The sequence below is a fragment of the Vipera berus genome, assembly GCF_964194415.1.
Source record: "Vipera berus genome assembly, chromosome: 16".
Classification (NCBI taxonomy): Eukaryota; Metazoa; Chordata; class Lepidosauria; order Squamata; family Viperidae; genus Vipera; species Vipera berus.
The window spans coordinates 5483367-5498229 of NC_138219.1; the positions used below are offsets into that span (position 1 = coordinate 5483367).

General features: G+C 53.1%; 2 protein-coding genes across 3 annotated transcripts; both read right to left on the reverse strand.

The window, feature by feature from the left end:
• Positions 1–314: 314 nt before the first annotated feature.
• Positions 315–4316, reverse strand: RNASEH2C (ribonuclease H2 subunit C; the record flags this gene model as incomplete). Its single annotated transcript, XM_081341048.1, has 5 exons — positions 315–341; positions 1477–1596; positions 2256–2368; positions 3266–3346; positions 4151–4316. 5 exons carry the CDS (start codon positions 4314–4316, stop codon positions 315–317), a joined length of 507 nt encoding a protein of 168 aa, XP_081197174.1.
• AP5B1 (adaptor related protein complex 5 subunit beta 1) lies at positions 1566–11805 on the reverse strand. Of its 2 annotated transcripts, none has more exons than XM_081340987.1 (5): positions 11061–11805; positions 9934–10094; positions 6434–9016; positions 2256–2368; positions 1566–1596 (listed from the first exon to the last, which is right to left on the reverse strand). In XM_081340987.1, the coding sequence occupies exons 2-3, from the start codon at positions 10084–10086 to the stop codon at positions 6449–6451; spliced, it is 2721 nt and encodes a 906-aa protein (XP_081197113.1). In that variant the 5' UTR covers positions 10087–10094; positions 11061–11805; the 3' UTR covers positions 1566–1596; positions 2256–2368; positions 6434–6448. The 2 variants fall into 2 exon arrangements, with proteins under 2 accessions (XP_081197113.1, XP_081197114.1); XM_081340988.1 differs by having other exon boundaries at positions 11306–11353.
• Between the last annotated feature and the right edge of the window lie 3058 nt (positions 11806–14863).

The following is a 14863-nucleotide window of genomic DNA, read 5'->3' on the forward strand; positions in this document are numbered from 1 at the left end:
AAGCTGCAGTTTTTCCCAGAGGCTGTACAATATTATAAATTGCAAATTTAGTTTGGAAGGAAAAAGGAGTGAGGCAGGGGTCTACCAACCTGGCCCCTTTCATGACTGGACTGGCTGAGGAATTCTGGGAGTTGAAGTCCACAAGTCATCAAAGGGCCAAGTTGGAAGACCCCTGGAGTAAGTGAAGGGACGTTCTTAACGCAGCAGAGGGGCTGAAGTTTGTTCCGTGTTTTTTTTCCACCCAAGTCCGCATTGTTAAGTCGGAGCACAACGTATTTTCTCGAGGACCAGTTGAGACAACGCTGTGGCCTTCCTCAATCATCGGTCACGGGCGCGTGGAGCTGCAAGCAGACACACACAGAAAATCAGTGGCCTTACTTAGCTTGTGTCAAAATGCATACTGGCAGTCCTCGACTTACGACCGTTTTAACCCCCGGGAAGTTCCATCACTGAAAATAAAATAAGGGACTTACGACAGTCCTCGCACTTACGACTGTCACAGCAGCCCCTCAAAATTCAGGCATGTGGCAAGAGGCCTCCCAGTCTCCTGGTCCCCATTGACAAATTTACTCAGGGGGCTTCAGGCAAGCAAAGTCAATGGGGAAAGCCACATTCGCTTCACGGCTGCGACCAAAAAAAAAAAAAAACATTGTAAAACAAAGCACGGTTCCCTTAAAAAAACCACATCACTTAGCAACAGGATTTCAGAGTCAAATTCTGCTGTTAAGTCGAGGACTGCCTGCAACCTTCGGAGCAGGAATGGACTCCTATAATCCTAAAAGGTTGGACTCAAAAAGTTAAAAAAAACAACCTGAAAATCTAGCAGATGCCCGGTAGACAAATGCCTTCAAACTAAAATCAAGTTTCTAGCCCTCAGTATCACAGTTCACCCTTTGCTCTGCTGGTTTCCTGCATCCATTTTGTCTCTTCTGGTGTTGTATTTTTAAAGCAGGTTGCTACAGTTTGCATTACCTGTACCCGGGGGGGGGGGGGGGGAAACAATCCCACGTGGCTTTTATATGGATTGTGAAATTGTTTTTTCGATTCTGTCTCAATCCTGTTTCACAGTTCTGGATCAAACTCCCAGAATTCCTTCAGTCTCCCTGAGACTTCTGGGAGTGGAAGTCCACTTTGGCTGGAAGGCACCCAGCCTTCATTAAGCTAGTACAGGGGTAGGCAACCTTGGCTCTTTGATGACTCGTGGACTTCAACTCCCAGAATTCCTGAGCCGGCATGGCTCAGCATGGAAACCTCTCCCTTTCTCCTCAGCGTGGCTGGCTCAGGAATTCTGGGATTTGAAGTCCACGAGTTGTAAAAAGGGCCAGGTTCGAAGACCCCTGAGCTAGTTCATAATGCCTTCCAGCCAGAGTGGATTTCCATTCCCAGAATTCTCAGGGAGTCTGAAGGAATTCTGGGAGTTGTAGTCTGGAGGACTCCCCTCCCTCTCTCGACGCTGAAGTCAACCCCAACACTCACCCCTTGAGCAATCTTCGGCCAAGCAAAAGCCATGAGGATCTCGTCGCTGTTCGTTGGTGCCTGTTCCAGGTTCCACACGGTCAGGGAATCGAACGTTGTTTTCACACTCACTTCCCGTTCCTGGGTACAAGGGAGCAGAAAAAGGGGGTGCTGTTGGCAGGGAGCGCTGGATCTAGGTCTCCACCCTAGGCCAGCATGGAAGTGTTATTCCTAAGGATAGGAATAACAAGTAGATGGAACTAATTCTATCTCACGGTCAAGCTGCGTTAAAAGAAGCTGGGAAGTTCGAAACTACAATTCTCCCGCCGTCTCCTTTACAAACTGGGGGTGTTCCCTTCTGAGCCTCTTACCTTGCCTGTTACACAGCTGAGGGCTACGCTGTCTCTTATCCGACTGTTTCTTTGCTCCATCTCCCAATCTTTCCATAGATTTATATTCTCCTCCTTTTACAGCCTGAGGAACTAAGGGTGGGTCCCTTCCGAGTCTTCTTTTCCCCACCCGTTATACAGTCGAGGGCTACGCTGACTCTTATCTGACCGTTCCTAAGCAGAATCCCTTTGCTCCATCCCCCAAGGTCTTTCCCACCTACCTGCGCGCTCTGAACTCTTTTCCTAGATTCGCATCCTCCCCCTTTTACAACCTGAGAAATAGGGAAGGTCCCTCCTGAGTCTCTTTTCTCCATCCATTGTGCAGCTGAGGGCTCAGCTGTCTCTTATCTGACCGTCCCTTGGCAGTGTCTCTTTGCCTCGTCTTCCCCACACACCATTCCAGGAACAAACCTTCAATGTTAGGCCTAAGTTGGCTTCTTCCAGCACTAATCCGACGTATCCTTCGGGAAGGCAGGTTTCCTTGCCCTTCAGGCTTCGGCCACGGAAGGACACGGAGGCCTCTCCTGGATGAGGGCGACAGGGCGGAGAGAAACCACTGCGATGAAAATCAAGCAGGGTGTGGCTGCATTCACAAGACCCCTTATTTCCACTCTCCCCACCATAGCCCTCTAACCACAATAATGAAAGAACTGAATCAAAACATCAATAGCAAACTAGAAATAGCAGGCATGCTAATTGAATTGCAAAAAAAAAAACACGATAGGGTGTTTTATCTATTATTATTAGGTATTATCCTCCTAATTATAATTCTCCCAAATGAAAATCAAGTGGATTCACACTAAACACGAAGAATCGAAAGCCAATAAAGCTAACAAAAAATAAATCGAGATTAACCGTCATCTGTTCACTGCGCTGTGTGAACACAGCTGCCAGGTTGCACTTTTGCAGGTTAACGGATACTTCTGAAATGGGGATGAAACTGATGATCCAAATCTTGGGTGGGGATCCCCCCCCTTTTTAAAAAGAAAAAATTCTGGGGGTTGGTTTTGAGCCAGGGAGCAGATTCTGCAGCGAGACAATGAACATCTCCTGCATCTTATTAAAAAATGCAATGGGCTGGCAAATGGGGAGGGATTTGACAGACACCCCAAATGTTTCAAGGACAAAAGAGGCCTCAATTCTGAAACAGCAGGCAAGGATTCAATTTAAAACCTGCATACAAAGGAAAGCTTCTCCCAGTAACCCAGGTTTTCTCAAGCTTTGGCAGCCGGAAGATGGGTGGACTTCCAACTCCCGGAATTTGCTGGCTGGAGCGCTCTGGGAGTTGAAGTCCACCCCTCTTCCAGCTTGAAAAACCAATTTGGAGACTTCCAGGTCTGATTCACACAACACAGTAACCCCAAATTCACAAGGTGGGTTCTCAGAAGGGCTGGCGTCCCCGTTCTCATACTGGATCGCACCCTTTCTGTCCTCGGCGACCAGCCAGGCAGAATGGGAGTTGTAGTCCCTCTGAATAGCAGCACTGCTGTACTGGGTGGGGACTGCCAGAAAGAAGAGAGGGGTCAATTTATTCTCCAAAGCACCTGAAGGCAGGACAAGAAACAACGGTTGGAAACTGATGGAGGAGAGAAGCAACTTGGGAACTAAGGAGAAACTTCCTGACAGGGAGGACAATTAACCAGTGGACCAGCCTGCCACCAGAAGTTGTGGGTGCTTCACCGCTGGAGGCTTTGAAGAAGGGAACGGAGAAGCCGCCTGTCTAAAATGGTATACTCTAGGGCAGGGGTAGGCAAGCTCGGCTCTTTTATGACTCATGGACTTCAACTCCCAGAATTCCTGAGCCAGGCAGGGGTAGGCAAGCTCGGCTCTTTTATGACTCATGGACTTCAACTCCCAGAATTCCTGAGCCAGGCAGGGGTAGGCAAGCTCGGCTCTTTTATGACTCATGGACTTCAACTCCCAGAATTCCTGAGCCAGCCAAGCTGGCTCAGGAATTCTGGGAGCTGAAGTCCATGAGTCATAAAAGAGCCGAGCTTGCCTACCCCTGGTCTAGGGTCTCCTGCTTGACTAGACGACTGGACTAGACGACCTCCAAGGTCCCTTTCCAGCTCTACTCTGATCCCGAAGTGGGGAAGAGTTGCAATGCTGGGTGCCCTGCTCTCCAAAGCGGAGGGCGCCAGCTTGCAAAAGGCTCCTTCCCGGCATCTTTCCGCGCCCTGCGCTGGTCCCCTCCTTGCGCGCAAGGAAGAAGGGAGGAGAGGGGAGGGGAGGGGGAGGACCGGGGTTCAGGATGGCAGCTTGCGCAGCCCCGGGCCGGACTCGGCTGCCAGGCCGCGCGTGCTTACCGTCTGGCGCCTCCGGATGGCGACGGAGGGCGGGCGCAAAGTAGCGCGCCACGGCGGCGGGTCCGTCGTGCTGGATGGAGCAGGGCAGCAGATGCAGCGGCTCCCGGGACGCCCCCGGCAGCGAAGCCAGCGCCAGCCGCGCCCCGCTCCGGTCCTCGCCGGCCATGGCCAGCCTCGCGCGCCTTCTGCCCGCTGCCCGCCGGCTCCGCCCCGCCCAGGGATCCACCCCCGGGGGGGAGGAGGAGATCCTCGCCCAGGGATCCACCCCCCAGGTGGGAGGAGGAGACCCTCGCCCAGGGATCCACCCCCCAGGTGGGAGGGAGGGAGGAGGAGATCCTCACTCGGATCCACCCCCCCGGTGGGTGGGAGGGAGGAGGAGACCCTCGCCCAGGGATCCACCCCCCAGGTGGGAGGGAGGGAGCCTTAAAGTAAGATAACGGAGACCCCCCCAGCGCTGGAAGGGGCCTCAGAGGTCTTCCAGTCCAACCCCCTGTTCAATCAGGAGAGACTAGCCCAGGGGTCCCCAACCTTGGCAACTTTTAAGACCTCCAAGGGACCTCGGAGATCATCTAGACTTCTTCGAACTTGGCCACTCTTTTAAGAGCTCTGGACTTCCCCAGGGTGGCTAGGGGCGATTCTAGAAGTTGAAGTTCAGGCTTCTTAAAGCATGCTAGCTAGGGGATTCTGGGAGTTGAAGTCCGCAAGTCTTAAAAGTTGCCAAGGTTGGAGACCACCACCACCCCGTCTCCCCTAGACCAGGGGTAGGCAACCTCGGCTCTTTTATGACTCATGGACTTCAACTCCCAGAATTCCTTTGTCAGCATGACTCAGGAATTCTGGGAGTTGAAGTCCATGAGTCATAAAAGAGCCGAGGTTGCCTACCCCTGTCCTAGAGACCATACTAGGCCCATGGTCCAGTTGGTTTTTTTCCTTCAAAACCTCCAGTGTTGGAGCAGCCACAACTTCTGAAGGGAAGCGATTCCCCTGATTGTTCTGTCAGTCAGATCAATCAATTAGAACAGAGCTGGAAGGGACCTTGAAGGTCCTCTAGTCTGACCCTCTGCTCAAGCAGGGGACCGGGCCTAGACCATCCTAGACCAATGGTCCAGTTTTGTGTTTTGTTTTTCTTGAAAACCTCCAGTGTTGGAGCATCCGCAACTCCTGAAGGGAAGCGGTTCCCCTGATTAATTGTTCTGTCAATCAATCAGAATAGAGCTGGAAGGATTAGTAGTCCTGTGTGTGTGTGTGTGTGTGTGTGTGTGTGTGTGTGTGTGTGTGTGGTCTTCCAACTTGGCCCTTTGATGACTTGTGGGCTTCAACTCCCAGAATTCCTCAGCCAGCGTGCCTAGGCATACCCAGTTCCCACAATCCTTCATGGTAGGTTTTAGCCTCCATTCCCCCCGTCATCTTTGTTGCCCTTCTCTGTACTCTTTCTGGGGTCTTTCCCCACCCCCTATTGCAGAAAAAGGGGACCCATCTCTTGTGCAAGGGGTTTTGCACAGCTCTTCGCCCCAGGAAACCAAAGCTGGGGTTGTTGGGGGTCCTGTAGGGACCTGTGACAGCTTTGCACCCGTGAGACTCGTCACGGGAAAGATGCACGCATCACATTCAGCTACGGCAGGTGTCTGGATATCCACCGCGGGTATTTCCTGATCGCCTGTATCCACAGGGTTTCTCAACCTTGCTGGCTTTAAGATGAGCGGACTTCAATTCCCAGAGTTCTTTGCTGGTGGAGGGAGCCACTAGTCTTAAAAGGGGCCAAGCTTAACCTGATTTGGCCCAATGCATTAATCTGACAGCGAAACGGGTGGCTTGTGATTCAGCATGAGGTAGCAACACTAAGCAACGGTCTTCGCCTGTTGTGTGAATCGGGCTATCTCACAAAGCCACAAATTAAGTGGGTAGCGTTGACTCCTACACATCGCTCCGTTCCCCTCTGCCGATGTCAAGGGCAGGGGGGGTGTCTTCAAACTTGGCCCTTTGATGACTTGTGGACTTCAACTCCCAGAATTCCTCAGCCAGCACGGTGGTTCGCTCCACCCCAGCCAGGGATCCACCCCTGGGTCAGAGGGAGGGAGAAATCCTCCCTCGGAATTCTGGGAGTTGAAGTCCACAGGTCTTAAAATGCCAAAATGCATGGCCTCCCCAAATATATTCCTCTATCCAAATTTTGGGGTTGCAAACCATACATTTTTTTATTGGGAACATTTCTGAGAATTTTAGCATTCCACCCAAAAACACGAGGGAGTGACTCCTGTCCCCGTCACCTCTCCCTTCACTCACAGGAGCGTTGCAGTGTCAGCCGGCCTTCACCAGACTCTGCAAATAGTGGTTAAGCGAAGGCAAGAGTTTCCAGTTGTCGGTGCGAATGGTGACCCGTGCTGAATCGTCCACACTCCGCACCTGTAAGAGGATGTGATCCCGAGGCGGTAAAGTCAGGGCGATCCTATACTCGCCGGCTTGCTCAGCTAGGATATACCTGCCAAATTGGTCACGCACTAAGCCTTCTAAAGATTGGGGTGGCAGGGGCCACACGGTGAGACTTTCGGCGTGCGCCTCTTTGGTGTTGGGGTGCAGGCACTGCCAGAGCGCATCGAAAAGCTGGCGAAGTTTCTCTGAAGACCAGGCAGGGACCGGCAGAGGTAGGAAAAGATCGGCAAAGGACACGTCCAGGTGTTCGAGCTGACTCCAACGCGTCAACCCGTCTCGCGTTGTATAAAGGGCAGAAACGTTCAGCCGCGTTGGGTACGGGCAACGCGGCTGCAGCGTCAGCCTCACCGTCGGGGATGGGCGATGCGCGGAAAGGCACGGAATGCAGTGTTCGGGCACCGGCTCGTAATGCCGGCTGGTGCAGGCGAATCGAAGCATCACGCAGAGGAGCAGGTCGTAGGGAGGCGTGCCAGGCCCTGTGTGGACCAGCTGGTAGGCCAAACTGAGCCACGAGGGAGAGCGGGCCGCCAGCAACCACTGGCAGTGCCCGTCCACCTCCTGCTCGGCGGGAGGAACTGCAGGGGTGTCCCCTGTAATCTCGACACGCCGCAGCCTCAGAGGGGCCGGATCCACCGGGTGCACCGTCAATGCAGCTACGAAGCTTTCGCTGTCGGCAACGATGGACGAGGAGAGTGACCGAGCTTTGACGGGAACTTCGGGGACCAGCACGGATCTTAATTTTTCGCTGGACAGGTTGGTGAGTAGCGTGTAATAAAAGCCAGCCCGGTCTTGGACATCCACATCTGTGTGGCCCAGGGAGATGGCATGCAGGAGGGCTGCCAGCTGGGACAAGGCAGGCGAGGGATGGCACACCATCAGGTTACGGCAAACGCTGAGAAGGATCTGGCCAGAGCACCAGTCCCCAAGTTTCCCCGAGGCGACCAGACGAGCTAAGAACTGCATGGTGCTCGCTTGGGGAACTTCCTTCTCCTTCGCCAGCCGGGCTAAGATCTTGAGATGCCAACTCAGGTCTTCCTCGTGCAAGGGGATGCTCACGACAAATTCTTGCAGGGCCTGGGCGAGGCTCCTGGCCCAGCGTGACTCATCCACTCTCCACGTCTCGTCCAACAGATTGATGATGTTCGGGGCTAAGGTGCGGTTGTGACGGTAGAGACCCAGCAGGCACCGGGTGAGTTCTGCCATGGGCTGGGTCTGAGAGCCAAAATATTGGGCAAAAATGAAGGCTGCTTGGAAAAAAAGCCGTGTGGCGTCCAATCCTCCGTCTTGGGCCACTAGGCCTCCAAGGCCCAGGAGGTGCTCCAGGAGGTAACCCGCCCCACGTTCGGCACTGGGCCCCTCGTTCTCCACGCACACGAGGCACAGTAAATTCATCCGGGCCAGGACGGTCCCCTGATCCTGGAAGAAGCCAGGGAAAAGACCCGAGGTTGCGCGCGGCGTGAGCAGAACGGGCAGCCGTTCGTCGGTTCCCGAGACCAGCGGCCGGTTTTCGGGGAAGTGCAAAAGACAATCCAAGTGGAAAAGCTTCACGGCGTCCGGGAGAGCTGGGTGCTGCGCCAGCCCCACCAGGTGCCGCAGGAGGAAGGACTCGTCCTCGGCCGTAAAGAGGCTGTCGGTGAAGAGCGATTTCAGCTGCAGGATGGCGTGTTCCAGAGTCACGCTGGCCGTGCCGAAGAGACGCGCCAGCTGGGCTTTGAAAATCACCGGCGACTGGGTGCGCACCACGCTCACCGCCTGAGCCAGGTGGCACAACAGGTGGCTCTGCGCCGCCGAGGTTAAGAGGTAACTGCTCTCCAGAAGAGCCGAGAGCACCAATTTCAACTCCTTGAGGTCTGCCGCGGACGGTAAGAGGACCAGCTGGTCAAGACCCGCTGGCGAGAGCTTGCCAATTTCCTTCGTAGCCTCCCACATCAACTCTCCGTTGCTGGCCAGGAGGTCCCCCAGGCACCCTTGTCCGCTCCGGGCCAGGAGGAGGACGGCGTTCCGCAACGCCACGCTGTACAGCAGGGTGTAGCCCTGATGGACGCTCGCGACCTCTTGCTGCTGCAGAGCGCGCAGGATCTCCAGCCGGTGCAACAGGAACCCCGAGTAGCAGCTCTCCAGTTCTCGCAGGCACTCGCAAGCCGCGGCACGGATCGGCCGCTCGGCGACTCCCCCGCGGCTGTCATTCGGGTCGGACACCAGATGGAGCAGTACAGATAGCAGTTCGTGCGAGGTCGGGCAGTCTTCGCCCAGGCTGTCGGTCGCCACCAGGACCGTTTCTGCGGCGAAGAGCAGGGAACACCGGAGGCTGACGTGTTTGGGAGAGAGATTCAGCTGGGCAAAGAGGGAGAGGAAGGAGGCTGCCGCTTCCCGACCCGTCTTGGCATCGGGGCACAGCAGGGTGGGATATTCCAAGAACAGAGACAGGATGGAGAGCTGCAAGACAGGAAGAAGAGCTGTCAGGGGACGAGGGTGAAGGAATGGGGAGGCAGCCAGAAAATGGTGAGCCTCAATTCCTGAACCTCAGCAGCTTCGAGAGGGGTGGACTTCAACTCCCAGAATTCCCCAGCTAGCATGCTTTAAGATGAGTGGACTTCAACTCCCAGAATTCCCCAGCTAGCATGCTTTAAGATGAGCGGACTTCAACACCCAGAATTCCCAGCTAGCATGCTTTAAGATGAGCGGACGTCAACACCCAGAATCCCCAGCTAGTATGTTTTAATATGAGTGGACCTCAACTCCCAGAATTCCCAGCTAGAACATTTTAAAAGCGGACTTCAACTCCCAGAATACGCCAGCCAGCATATTTTAAGATGGGTGGACTTCAAATCCCAAAATTGCTAGCTAGCATGCTTTAAGAGAAGTGGTCTTCAACTCCCAGAATTCCCAGCTACTATGTTTTAAGATGAGTGGACTTCAACACCCAGAATTCCCAGCTAGTATGTTTTAAGATGAGTGGACTTCAACACCCAGAATTCCCAGCTAGTATGTTTTAAGATGAGTGGACTTCAACTCCCAGAATTCCCAGCTAGTACATTTTAAAAGCGGACTTCAACTCCCAGAAAACGCCAGCCAGCATATTTTAAGATGGGTGGACTTCAACTCCCAGAATCCCCCAGCTAGTACGCTGGCCCAGGGTCTTAATTCTGGGAGCTGAAGTCCACCCTCCTTAAAGTTGCTCTACTACTTTTTGTACCCTAGAAGGAGGGTGTGCATATTTATTTATTTTATTTATTTATTTCGATTTATATACCACCCTTTTCCCGAGGGGCTCAGGGCGGTTTACAGGGCAAATTAAAACAGTACAATATATACAGGTTAAAATAAAATGAAATTAAATAGCCCCCAAATACCTTGCTTGCTTCCCCCAGCCTTTCGCTCCGTAGGTCATTCAACAGGTCGGCCCCAAAGGTCTCTCCGCTCCCGTGGGATAAGAGGAACGCCGTGGGGGACAGGCGGAAAGCCTGAATGGTGGCAGCCCAGTTCTCTGCCCCTCGTGACCCCATAGTGAAGCCTGGGAAGCACAAATGAAAAAGATCAGATATTCTTATGGGAAAAAAGCCGGCCAGTCCCTGCTCAAAGTACCGTCACCGACACAATCTAATTCAGCACTACGGACGGTTCTCGATTTACATCCATTCGTTTAGCGACCGGTTACAACAGCACTGGATAGAGTGACTCAGGGCCACTTTTCACACTTAACGACCGTTGCAGCCTCCCCCGCGGCCACGGGATCAAAATTGGGCCACCCTGGCAACTGGCTCAGATTTATGACGGTTGCCGTGTCCCTTGGGGCGAACTTCCGACAAGCAACGTCAATGGGGGACGCCGGATCCGCTTAACAACCGTGTTCCTAACTGGACAGCTGCAGTGATTCACTGAACAACCGCTTGGCAAAAAGATCGTAAAAGGGGGCTTGACCACCCGTCCCGCTTAGCGACAGAAACGAGAGGCTCAATGGCGGTCTTAAGCTGGGTACCACCTGTACGCGGTTTGGGTCTGATCCAGCCCAATTCGATGGCAGGGCATGCAAGCCAAATTTTCCATCTCCCCCTTTGGTCCCAATCGGGTGGTCTACTCTACTGGTGGTCCCTCCCAGCATGCTGTGTCCTACTTCGGGGTGGGGGTGGGGGTCTTCAAACTTGGCCCTTTGATGACTTGTGGACTTCAATTCCCAGAATTCCTCAGCCGGGCACGTCCACAAGTCTTCAAAGGGCCAAGTTTGAAGACACACACACACACACACCCGTCCTACTTTAATCTGGTTTTGGATTTGTTTGCAGGCACCATCCACTCATTCTGGATCGCGCAAGGGAGGGAGTGGATCGCGGAAGGTCCGCGCGTGCGCCCCGCGGGGTTCAGCAAGAGCCAGGGGCGCCCGCGGGCGCCCAAAGCTTCCCAAGCAAATGCAACCCAGGTTTGGGGAGGGCTCAAAGGGGCGATAGGGGAGCCCAAGGGTGTCTCCCCCCCACGCACACACCTCCTTGCCCCCTGCCCGGCTTCAGAGCCGTTCCTCGCTTCTCTGGACCCCTCCCAGGCTCGGGGGCTCCCCGAGCGCAAAATCCGGGCGCCCCGGGGATCTCCAAGCACTGCGCTCGCCCTTGCAATGCAGCCCCCGGCCCGGGAAGACCCCCGAGGCCCGGGGACGCCTCCCGGGACCCCGAAGCACCAAGGCCGGGCTGCTATCCTCGCCCACCGCCCCTAAAAGCCACGCATAGCCCAGACCTGGCCGCCCCCGCCGCTCGCTTTCCAGCCCGGCGCCACTTCCGTATTCCTTTCTGGGCAGATCCCGTGGCGGCCGCCAGAGGGCGCGCGAGGAACGGAGACCCGGCCAAGTCGGATTTCCCCGGCGCGTGTTAATTCGGATTGAGAAAGACAGACAGACAGAAAGACAGGAGAGAGAGAGGGAGAGGGAGAGGGAGAGGGAGAGGGAGAGGGAGAGGGAGAGAAAGAAAGAAAGAAAGAAAGAAAGAAAGAAAGAAAGAAAGAAAGAAAGAAAGAAAGAAAGAAAGAAGGAAAGAAAGAAAAAAGGAAGGAAGGAAGGAAGGAAGGAAGGAAAGAAAGAAAGAAAGAAAGAAAGAAAGAAAGAAAGAAAGAAAGAAAGAAAGAAAGAAAGAAAGAAAGAAAATCGTGGTTCCCCCCGGCCTCAGTTCCTCCTTGGCTTGCAAAGGTATCGCTTGTGGCACGAGCGCCGCCCTATTAAACATTAACCCGAGTTTATCAATAAATGCATTCTTGTTGCCTGGCTGAGGAATTCTGGGAGTTGAAGTCCACAAGTCATCAAAGGGCCATGTCTGAAGACCCCTGGTTTAGAGAGGGTTCGAAAAAAGGTTACCTTACGGCTTGGTCCTCGTACTTACGACCATCGCAGCATCCCCATAGTTGCGTGATCCAAATTTGGGCGCTTTGGCAACAGGTATGTATTTGACAGTTGCATCCTGGGCTCGTGCGATTCCCCTTCCCAAGCAGGCTTCCGACAAGCAAAGTCAATGGGAGAAGCCGGATTCGCTTAACGACCTCGTGATTCACTTAATGACTGCAGCGATTTGCCTCACAACGGTGGCACACGCTAAAAAAAAAAGATCGTAAAAATCAGACCCGACTTTATCAACTTTTCAAAAAGATGTCTTTGTAGGCCTGCTGGGGCAGAAAAGACTCACCCAGGGCAGCCTGGGCACGTGCAGAGTGCAAACCTCGGTCTGCTGAAGCCCTTCGGAAGGACCGCTTGTCTGCCCGGTGCTGGTGTTGGTGGGGGTGGTTTGAAGCAAGTGAAACGGTTTTGTGAACTGTTAGCAGGCCGTACGCAACGAAACTGCTGCAAGCCACGGCTTGTTCTGTCGTCACCTGCAGCCGGGCCCAGGAGGCGTTGCAAGCCAGCTTCTCCTTCAGCCGTTGTGCCGGTTTTAATCATCAGCCGGAGCCTGTCTGCCTGGCACAACTCTTGCGGCAAACGGGACCTTCGCTCCGTGCAAAACGGTTTTCCGAAAAATCTGCATGCAGAACTGAGGCTCGGCTGCACAGAGGTTCCCCGTGGCTGGGGAATTCTGGGACAAGCTGGATTCCCTTAACAACTGTGTTATTATCTTAACAATCGCATTGATTCACTTAAGAAATGTGGCAAGAAATGTCGTAGAGTGGGGCAAAACTCACTTGACAAATTTCTCACTTAGCGACATAAACTTGGGCCTCAATTGTGGTCGTAAGTCAGGGACTGCCTGTACAGTGCCCCATCCACTCCAGCCAGTGAAATGGCCATCTTTCCGCCAGGAATCTTAATTCGGCTTAATTGTGGTCTGTGGAATAAGCTACTCCGAGTGAGATTCCTCCAAATCGGAAGCCACAGGACCACGTTATATAAACCGCTGGATCTACCCACTGTGAGAGCCAGCCAGGAATGTTTCTTGTCAGTGACAACTCCACAACACGAAGTTGTGATCTCACTTTATTTAATAGGCCAACCAACTCCTAAATGACTCAGGCTGGCTGAGGACTACAGAAAAACAACAACACACAAAAGAAGACAATCCACCGGAAGACCAAAATATCAAACAAAGCTCAAAGATTACGGCAAAACAAACAAAACTAAACTCCATTTAACCAGGCGTTTCAGCTTAGCGAGTTGCATAAATCTAGCCAGGGTTAGTTTCTGGAGCAAATTAGGGTTAAGTAAGTAGGCCATGGGGGAAGATTCTTCGTATCCTGGACTTTGATGGCTTGGCTTGCACAATACAGAAAGAGAGTAGCAGTTAGCCAAAGGTTTTTCGACTTTGGCAACTTTAAGATGGGTGGACTTCAACTCCCAGAATTCCTCAGCCAGCATACCTGGCTGAGGAATTCTGGGAGTTGAAGTCCACAAGTCATCAAAGGGCCAAGTTTGAAGACCCCTGCTTTAATATGTCTGGTCTCCTAGTCTCACTTAAATTGATTTTCCCCTCATAAAATAAATAGAAATCATGCTGGCTGGGGGATTCTGGGAGTGGAAGTCCACCCATCTTAAATCAAGCTAGCTGGGGGATTCTGGGAGTTGAAATCCACCCATCTTAAATCAAGCTAGCTAGGGGATTCTGGGAGTTGAAATCCACCCATCTTAAATCAAGCTAGCTGGGGGATTCTGGGAGTGGAAGCCCACCCATCTTAAAGCTTGCTGGCTGGGGGATTCTGGGAGTGGATGTCCACCCATCTTAAATCAAGCTAGCTGGGGGATTCTGGGAGTGGAGGTCCACCCATCTTAAAGCTTGCTGGCTGGGGGATTCTGGAAGTCCACCCATCTTAAATCAAGCTAGCTGGGGGATTCTGGGAGTGGAAATCCACCTATCTTAAATCAAGCTAGCTGGGGGATTCTAGGAGTGGAAGTCCACACATCTTAAGCTAGCAGGGGAATTCTGGGAAGCGACGTCGCCAGAGTTGAGAAAACACCGTTAGCCCGATGGGTTGCTAGGAATCCTGGTTGGTTAAAACAACAACAACAAAAAAAGGGAGTCCTGGCTGTGTTTAAAGTTGCCAAAATTGCTGGTGTCTGATTTGAGCCAGTGGCTGCACCCCGTTTGACCCACCTCCGTTTCGGCTTCTCCATCGCCTGCCGGTGCGGGACCCGCCTTGCAACTGGTCCCAAGACCAGTTTTCCAAGCTGGCCTCCACCCATCCTTCCTCCAAGATTCGGCTCCAGGCGAAGGCAAGGACTTCCAGCTTGATTTAACGCCTCTGTCCATCAAAACAAAGGTGTCCCAAAAGCAGCCGAGAGGGAATAATGGAGGGGGGGGGGGAGAGGCGGGAAGAGAGGGTCCCGTCTGCAGGACAGGGGGCCGGGTTTATTTTTACTTATTTTCAGGCAGTTCCCCGGCTTACGGCCACAATTGAGCCCCAAATTTCCTTTGCTAAGTGAGACAGTTGTTAAGTGAAGCTTTCTTGTTAAGGGAGTTAGTCACACGGCCGTTAAATGAATCTGGCTCCTTCCTTGGCTTTGCTTCTCGGAAGGTCGCAAAAGGGGATCACGTGACCCCGGGATACGGCGACTGTAGTAAATGTGAGTCGGTTGTCAAGCGTCCGAATTTCGATCAGGTGACCACGGGGGAAGGCTGCGACGGTCGTTGAGTGTGAAAAACGGTCGTAAGTCACTTTTCTCCAGTGGCGTGGTAACTTTGAACAGTCGCTAAAGAAATGGTTATAAATCGAGGACTAGATGTATTTGTATCCTGCCTTTATTATGTTTATAAGTCAAGGTAGGAAACACACCTAACGTTCCTCCCTCCTTCTCCTCTTCGTTTCCCCGCCACAACAACCTTG

What these genes read in the sequence shown, in the direction of transcription:
- AP5B1 (XM_081340987.1), bottom strand. Translation starts at nt 10,086, where the DNA reads ATGGGGTCACGAGGGGCAGAGAACTGGGCTGCCACCATTCAGGCTTTC. An exon ending in GGCTGGGGGAAGCAAGCAAG is followed by an intron (nt 9,017 to 9,933) that starts GTATTTGGGGGC and finishes CCTGTCTTGCAG; the next exon opens with CTCTCCATCCTGTCTCTGTT.